This window comes from Ixodes scapularis, unplaced genomic scaffold (genome assembly GCF_016920785.2).
Source record: "Ixodes scapularis isolate PalLabHiFi unplaced genomic scaffold, ASM1692078v2 PGA_scaffold12__126_contigs__length_90152505, whole genome shotgun sequence".
In the NCBI taxonomy this organism is placed as follows: domain Eukaryota; kingdom Metazoa; phylum Arthropoda; class Arachnida; order Ixodida; family Ixodidae; genus Ixodes; species Ixodes scapularis.
In genome coordinates this window covers 72,339,911-72,348,997 of record NW_024609838.1, presented here as the reverse complement: position 1 = coordinate 72,348,997, position 9,087 = coordinate 72,339,911, and the positions used below count along the sequence as shown (strand labels likewise).

The window sequence follows — 9,087 nt, the reverse complement described above, 5'->3', positions numbered from 1 at the left end:
CGAAATCATTTTCGTGCTGACAGAGGTTTGCAAAGTTTTTTTTTATTCTTGTACTGAGAGGACGCACCATCTGAAAAGTAGTGAATTTTTCTAATTTGCGGAAGGTCTCGCTTCAATATCTTAATTACTTCACTCTGAAATACAGAAACAGCCACCGTGTCGTGTTCTAGGCAGTCAGAAATAAAACTGAATGATTTTATAGAAATCTCATGGGTGGTGGCTTCTTGTTTGCGAAAGTAAATAACAACGGGGTGGACTGATGCCTGAGTATTCACCCAGTTATAGGATTGCGGGGCGTCCTGCACGATGAAACGACTCCTCATGGAGTCGTTGAGGTGAAGTGCCCATATACCTTGAAGGATGGAGGCCTCGACACTGCAGTCGACTCTACATGGAAAAGGACGCAGCAGACGTATACCTGTTGAACAGGACACACAAGAATTATTACCAAATCCTTGGACAAATGGCTCTCTCTGGGCTGCTGTGAGGAGACTTTGTCGTCTATTCCCATCCGTTTTTGAGTGTGGAGAGAATTTACTTTTCTGACAGAAAGTGGTCGAAATGCAAGGCAGCGCTTGACTTCTACTTTTCTGTCTTGCTTCCACACCTGTGCAAAAGCTGTGCATAACCATGTAAAGCCAGTGCTTCACCTGAAAGCCACCTCGCCATCTTGTCACGGTAATTAACACGCATTACTTTCTTTATTTCTTAAACACAAGATAGATCCAGTCAGAAATGTTTAGGTATGTTGACTACAGATTTCTCTGAGGTATTAGCATTTTATTTTTTTCACAATCTTTTTATGAAACATTTTTCTGCACTTAGATATGTGTGCTTTAGTATTTAAATCCCTACAAAGGGTCACGAATAGTAAATATGTATGAGTGCAAACAGAACCATACTCATGTTTATTAATTCTACTACAGCAGACAGTAATCAAGTGAACTTCGTAATAGATTATCCTATTATGCCACCGAGTAAAACTCTTTTATACCTCTTGCTCAACGAACGTGTTCATTTTTTCAGCTCTACCACTTGGCTTTCGTGTAGAACGAGTTCTCTTCCTGACTTCATTGGAACCATGACTGACATTGCACTGTTCTGTGGAAAGTTTCCAATTGTTTCAATATATAGTGTTTCCGTGCTAGTCTAGGGCAGAGTGCTCTCACGTGCCGGCATATGTCTTCGGTGGTGTCACTTGCCCATTTTGCGTAAGAATGCATTTGCTGTTTATCTTTTCCGTGAACACGTGCTCGTAAATCTCCCTCCTCGAGCTTCACACTTTGGTGCTACAATGGCAGCATTTTGTTCATCGCAATTTCTTTGTATTTTTTTTCTTTCAAGTGCGTGCTGTCAGCGTCAGGTAACTACAAAGAGTGACAAAACACGCGTAAAGGCACCCTGGCGTAGGGTGATAACATATCGAGCATGTTTCTATCTGCCTTGTGTATGCACTTGTAAAATGCTCGCTCTTTGGCAACCCACAGCGCGAGTTCATACCTTTAGCTACCGCACTTATCGCCAAGGTTCTTCTGGTGTGCGGATACCTCCGTTTGAGTGTCGCGACCATTCCGGTTTCACTATAGTGCATTCTGCAATAATAAAATAGCAATTTCCTTGAGAAGTAGTGAAAAGAAGTACCCGATTATGAATTGAGGGCATTCGTGTTGCAGGGGAGCATCAACACCATTCGCAAAGTGCCATTTTTCGAAAAAGGAGTAGCAGCAGCTTTTGATAGCGAGTGCCATTTCTCGATGAGCCTAATAAAATTGTCATAGTGGCAATTGCGACACTTTCTGTCAGGCTTTTTATGGTGCTTGTGACACCTCGAGAAGAGGTGTGACAAGACTGGGGGCTGGTTACTCACAGTATTTTGCTTCTTTTTTTAGGGAAAAGAGGTAGCACATAGTAGGCCACCAACTACATCTGCTTTTTCCTCTAGTAGTTAACAGCAGTGCCACATACGGTCATTCGTTTTGTTTGTTTTGCCATAACACTATATGGGTGTTCCGAGGTATGTCGCGAATGGTTGAAAGCGTGAGCGGATGTGCCGCTGAGGCTAACCGAAGTATGGCTAGCGTTAGCCCCAGAGCACAAGTGATCACCAGTTTTCTTTCTGTTTCACAGATTTAAAATATGATATAAACAGCAAGTGTGGTTAAATGCATCTACACAGGGCACTAGCCCGGGCTGCAACATTTAGAGGGTGATTGGCTTAATGAGTCAATCGTGAAAAGCTCCACATTTATACTCTCACTTGCTCCATTTTGCTGTGTACCAGGGGTGGCACAGGCCATATGTAAAACATGGCGGTACAAAGTTGAAGAAAGGCTTTATGTCTTCAAACACATAGGCACAACTTGCACAGAGCAAAATCAACATAAAGAAAGCTAGTCTCCATTGCCGGCATCGTGCTGCCGTAGCAAGGGGTTCTGGAAATTGGACAAAACTGTGCAGATAGCCCACATCTCATTCACTACTGGCCCAAGTGACAGAGGGATAAACCGCTCAAAAATATGGAAGCTCTTGACCCGCTGAATTCGCCGCTTCACATGAATGCGCAGTGACGCGATGTTCTCCGTTTCTTTGGCTTGGGCTTCTGTGAATGTGCCTTGCCCAAGGAATGGAGGGATGTTGAGCTTGACATTGATCTCCTCCAGGAGGTCCGAAATTAGAAACCCCTTATCGGCCATGACAGAGTCCTTCTCGTCAAAGGGGAGTTTTAAGAATCCACTCTGCCGTACGCACTCCTTGTCCGACATAGACCCCAGAAAGAGCTGCGACGCACATGTCACGGTTCCATCTGGGAATATTCCTATTAGTCCATTGAAGGTGTTTGTCGACTTGTATGACAAAAAGCTTGCCGACTGAAGTGTGAGGGAGCTAGGAACTTGACACTTTATCTCTGTCGCATCAAGGATCACCCTTGTGGGGTATTTTTTTCTGAAACCAGGTGGCATGGCCTCGTCCACCTCCTGCCGTGTGAGCCACAAGGAAAAATGTCCCAGGTGCTGATAAAGGTAGCTGATCCATGTTATGCACAGCCGTGAGACTGTGGTGGTAGAAATCCCAAAAGGGAAAGCCAAGTCCTTCTCGAAAAGGCCGAGCCGAAGGCGAACCAGTACTAGGAACAGCTCGTCGTGAGGAGGCAAGCTTCGTGGTCTCCCTTGTTTGCTGCCTTGCGAGTAGAAAGTCGACCACATCTTGATGTTCTCTCCAGTGCTGCCAGGATTTAGATGTTGTAGCAGGGAAAGATATGCGTCATAGTTTGGCAGTCCTGTGTAGGTCTGCACGTCATCGGGTCTGTCCTTGAAGCAGTTTATTGAGAGCCTCCAGCTTAATTTCTGTTGTAGTTTCTGGTTGCAGTCTTCCAGAAGTTTCATGATCCTCGTCAATTTCAAAACTTCATTTTTGGCGTTTGTTAGCTGTTCTCGAGCCCTCTGAAGATTGCACGTCGGCTGACTTACTTGTGCAGCTTGCTCAGGGACTTTTGCTTGAAGTTCTACAACCAGGGCAAATACTTCGGGGAGTGGTGGGGGCTGGTTTTCGGAAGCTGCTGCGCCGTCGGCTTCATCGTCTGGGGTCACGGCTGGCGTGTCGACGGTGTTGGCCATGGGTACAGGACTATGCCTGTGAACTTTTCTTCTCGGCACTTTCCAGGCTGAGAACTTAAATCTGCTGGGGACAATCCATTCCTTTAGAAATTTCCTTCCATTCACATATCCAGGCAGGAAGTCGTCTTCCTTGAAGTGTAGTGAACACACCTTTGTTGACTGTATTACTTTGAAGTTTTTCCCCTCGCATCTTCTGATTGCGATAATCCACCTCTTCAACTCTGACAAGGAACCCCTGAGACAAGGAAGAGTTCTTGAACTCTTCCTTGTCTTTTGGGAAACGAAAGTAGGAAACCTGGAAGTGGAATTATAGCAGAAAATGAAGTGATATGCAACTACAATGCTGCAGGTGCCACCCTACAAAACATTTCTCTGCTAGACTTCTCCAAACTTATGAGTCTAACAAGCTATAGATATATCTGACACTATAGGCTTTAACAAATCACTTAGCGGTATCCCTGTCCTATTCATTTTGCCACAAAAAGGAAGCTGTGGAAACCGCTCTAATAAAGTAATTTCCTATTCAGCCCATGCGTATGTTTTACTCTACAGTGTTTGTGTGAAGGGCTCACTGTGCAATCATTTCCTGCTCTATATGAAGACACACATTACTTCAGTGCAACTTTATGACACAGTGTAAAACGGTGGTGGTTGAGGAAACTATAAAAATTCCAGCCTTCCGAGGCAATGATACCATAAGCGCAAAGATGTTCTAGCAAGTTGTGCGCTGTGGTGTCTTAAGGACGGACGCTTGCACTCCCTGTGCCGTACATTTCTCGCGCAAGCGCTTGTGCAGACGTAGTTTACGCGTGGAAGTCATCATTTCACTACTATCTAGTTATTCATCGCGAATGATTCCGACTACAAAGCGGCGAAAACGCGTCCGATCACTTTGAAATTTGTTGACGCATATTAGATCGAGCGACGCATGTGCAACTGGCCTTTGAATTAGACTTCACGACAGGCCGGGCGCGCACGTCAGCACCATATTACTTAATCGTGCAACATAGAGAAATTTAGTTTGATTTAATGGGCTATTAGGGTGCTACTGAGAAACTGCACCCCGAGCACGCCGATGAGGGTTGCCTGTTCCCCGCGGGTCTGCCTGTCGCGATTCGTAGTAACCTCGGCATTTTTTACATACATCGTCACAAGAATGACTCACGTTGTTTTGATTTTCATCAGTTGGTCCCCATTGCCTACATTGCGGGACGCAGCAGTGCGTCGGCATCACAATGAGGAAGCACCACGCCGGGCTGCAAAAACTTGGACGCCGCTCTAATGGCGGATTTAGGGATGTTCGTACGTTTGGCACCAGAGGCGCTCACTTTTGGTAAATGCCTATTGTGACGTCGTCCGAGGTAGTGGGTGGAAACGCTAACGCGGCGCGAGCAAGTCCGGACGCGCGCAGTCGGGGGTGACACACGGGAGCGGGCAGGGCAATGACAGGAAATGAGGAAGAGGGGCCTGGGGAAACTGGAAACCGGTCAAAGACGGGGAGAGAGAGAGGTAAGCGAAGCCGGACGTGGAAAAACAGTCAGACCGGTCTCTCAGAGGGAAGCGAGTCGAAAGGTGAGGACGGGTTTTTGGTAGGCGCGCCGAGGACAAAGAAAAGGAATGTAATATCGATGAGCGCGGTGAAACGTGAGAGCCAAGGCAAGAGCGCACCCTCTGAAGAAGTGCATCGATGGACATCCGCGCAAGCCCGATTCGCCGCATCCTAAGCCTCTCCGGTACAACCTGCCCGTCGAATTAGAGTCACGTGGATAACCAGCACTTCCAAGTCCTCTCTCCCAAGAGACCCCGGCGACGGGACACCCAGAACACTCCGAACGAGAGGTGAGCAACACGCGGCCCCAGCACCAATAGGGAGTTTTAGCAGTTCTTTTCCACACGAACGGTTCGCCCTCGAACGCATCCGCGACGCCACTGCGCGTGCGCGCGTGAGTCGTTCGAGGAGTCGGGAGGCTCTTCTCGTTCGTTTCTCCCATTTCGGCCGCTGGAGTCGTCACCGCAACGCAGCCAGCACCGTTCACGACTCGGGTAAAAAAGGGATGGCGGTCGGTTCGGCGACCGCCTTCGCCGACCCAGCCGAACGTTAGGCTTAGGAGAGCGGGAGGCGATTTGCCGTCCTGTTAGTCTGCTTCCTTTGAGAGGCTAAACCAGTTCATTTCGAGGACTGCTCACAATGGTAAGCGATCGAAAATGCTGCAAACCGCGCACTATAGTAAATTTTTGCGATCTGCGGGCAGACTAGCTGCCGTAAGCAGACGCAAGCAGACGAAATGATTTGGTTTGACGGCACACAACGTGAACGATAGCTCAAGTTCAAGATGACGGAGACACACCAAATACCTTTACGGTCGTTCAGACACTTTTTACTCTACCTAGCTTCGCAGTTCTTGAAGTTCCGACCGGCAAATATTACGTCGGCCGTCTTGTTTACATCAGTCGCACGCCGGAAACACGAGCCGCCACCACGGCGTCCGCCACTGTCCGCCACTGAAAATCCATTTGTATATATAAACCCGTTTATAACGAGCAGCAGGAAACGGTATACGATCAATCCCATATAGCAAGTAGTTCGATATAGCAAAAACCATTTACAACGAACTTCGACGATGCGTTCGTTGTAAGCCGAGTACTTCTCTTCCTTTCTCATTTCTTCACTTTCGCCTAATAACAATGCACTGTAAAGATTCTTTTTCTTTTGCATGCCTGCAGAGTATTTTGTTTAGCTTATTTTCCCTTCTGAATCGCTTCTCTTTGAGGGCAAACCCTTTGGGGTAAAAAGATTTTTGTGTGTGCGTGCGTGCAGAGTGCAATTTTCAGCTTTCTCCCCTTCTGAATCGCTTCTCTTCGCTCAGTTTTGTTCGCAACTCGAGCTTCTCGGAATTTTTTTCTTTCCTACTTTTTTGGAGGAAGGGGCAGGCTAAAAGACGATTGTTTGCGGCTTTTAGAAGCCTTGCCCGGGGGGAAGGGGGTGTTTGATTTAGCCAATATGCTGTTCGTTATAAAAAGTACTTTTTACATGCATTTTTATTTAAATTTTCCGTGAGTTCAATATCGACAATAATTCGCTGTACATGCATGTCGTTTGCTTACAATTTTGAAAACTTGCTTGTGCTTCGTACCTTTGTTTCTATTTTGCAGGACTCTTACGATTTCAAGAGTTAGAGGGAAATTTTATCTGTCCAATATTCCTAGAAACTTTAATCCAAAGTCGTGCACAGATTCTAATGAAGGACAGCTCACATATAGCTCTTTCCATGTATACATTTTGACGCGTGAAACATTTAGTTTACGTTCATTCTGCATGGGGACGTAATGAAAGCTGTAGTAAAAGGCCAAGTTTCCAAAATGGCGACTGAATCTTCTGTCACCCGGGCCCATACAAACCATCTTTTTAGGTCTCATGGCATTTCTGGCATTAATTTAGACCGTGACTTAAACGCTATGTTTAGTAATATAACTCCATTTTTTTATTAACAATGTTTAGCGCTCTCTCAACTAGATATCTTTATCTTTCAGGATCCCACAAAGACGTCAGTCTACCCGGCCGTGACTTACAGCGGGCAGCATCCCACAACTTCTGACGATGCATGAATGACGTATGAGAGCCTCACGCTTCCAGCTCTGAATATCCCGGAGGCTATCGAGCTGGCCCCTCGCGCATATTGGGCGTTTAACGTAGAATACGGCCCCACAGGTAAAAGTTGAACTCTCGCACCACAACCTGGCGTCGCTTCTTAACGCCTCTTTGTCGCACAGAACGCCAACCGCGACGATAGCCGACACGATTAGGTCCAAAAAAAGAAAGGAGTTTGCAGCCGCTTCCTCTTGTCCGTCTTTTCAGCTGCAAGGGAAGAAACGACGGGTATCGTGTAATAATTGGAGGTGCCGCCAGCGTGTAGCCATAGCAGGCCCGTTGTGCCCTTTGTACCCAAGGGCGGCTCGAAACGCGATGCCTAAACGACGGGCGGCATCAGGCGACGTGGACTTATCGCTGCGAAATCTAGCTGTCATGCATGCTGCGGTTAAGAGCGAAACTATTGAGCGCCGAAAGAATTTGCAGTTTCAAAGCCGATTTAAACTAAAGTGACCACACTGTCTTGATATCAGCAAATGCTTAGCGCTGCCGGGTCAGACCATCAGCTTGTTTTTTCTTACGTACAGATCGCAATCAAGCTTTCTCTTGTCAACGTCAGGACAGATGTAAACAGCAACACAAAAGCCTAGTGAACGAGCAATCTCAAACGACGAGGCAATGTAATGTTCCGCCCGCCCCCCCCCCCCCCCCCCCCCCCCCCCTCCCTTCCCGCATACGTGTTCCGCTTTGGGGCCCCGAGGAATATGGGCTCGACGGTGGCATGCTGTGCAGAGAAGAGGCGAAAGAAACGATGCCAAGTGCGGCGCGAGAGCTGAGCTTCAAAATGTTTTTTTTTCCCCTCTTTAGAACAAAATTATTAAAGTTTCAACAACTAAAGGCATTAAACCCTTCTGTAAAAGTTACCATGTTTCATAGAGCGAGTTCATTTCACGGCACTCGTGCCCACGCGTGCCAACTCGCAGCGTAGAGCGGGTTCGTTCAAGTTCGTTTCAGCCGGCACTCCACGAGTGGTTGCACTCTCCGAGTTCGTTTCAGCGCTGGCACCCCACGCGTGCATGCACTCGCTGCACCAAGGAAATCGGGAGTGCGCCAAAATGCAATCCCGTCATGCCTCGCTCCGGCGAGGAGCGGGAGCAGATGATGATGGTTCGTCTGCTACGATGTGTCGCGGAACCGAAAGGAAAAAAAAGTAGATTTTCTGATAGAAATCGCGTCCCGCGGGCAACGGAATCAAACGCGACCTTGAATTGTGAGCGTCTGCTATTTCAAGGAGGAAGCAATTAACAAACCGTGCTTTATTTGCAGGTTTTAAGTCGCTCTGTTGCCGTATAGCCGCTGAAATATACCAGTGTGTAAAAAAAAATGCTCAGAACAAAACGCATCAGCGGCCCCCCGCGATGTTTATCACCATCCGTGTGCGGGGGAAACATTTAACATATGTCGATAAAACTCCCCAGCAGAAGCCTGCGACTGCCCAATAAGCGTCAGAGAAAGCTAACCATAGGGACTTTACCCGAGGCTTGGGCAACATCATCATGTTTAACATTTACCTACGTCAGCTAACTTGCCCCGTCGTACTTTGTTCGAGAAAGCTCTCGTTCTCGACGCCCTCACCAAGGCTAATATCTGATCCACCTGCAATGACGATCGAAATCGAAAGTCCCACGAAAAGTTTTGCTGGTTATTCCAGCACACTAATTTTAAGCCGTATCCTTTCAGTGGTTCACGCATAATACCATGCTCAAACGGATCAAGCTTCTGCTCGGACAGCATCATCAGTTTTCTTCAGTGTAAGCGATTATAAAGGGATCGCCACCAGCTGTTTTGTAGACCGCTGGTTGCGGAAATTTACCCCGTCTGTAA

At 47.2% G+C, this 9,087-nt stretch overlaps 1 protein-coding gene across 1 annotated transcript; it reads right to left on the bottom strand.

Moving 5' to 3' along the window:
• Positions 1–2,390: 2,390 nt before the first annotated feature.
• LOC121835246 lies at positions 2,391–4,796 on the bottom strand. Its single transcript, XM_042289238.1, has 2 exons — positions 4,780–4,796; positions 2,391–3,849 (listed from the first exon to the last, which is right to left on the bottom strand). Exons 1-2 carry the CDS (start codon positions 4,794–4,796, stop codon positions 2,391–2,393), a joined length of 1,476 nt encoding a protein of 491 aa, XP_042145172.1.
• Between the last annotated feature and the right edge of the window lie 4,291 nt (positions 4,797–9,087).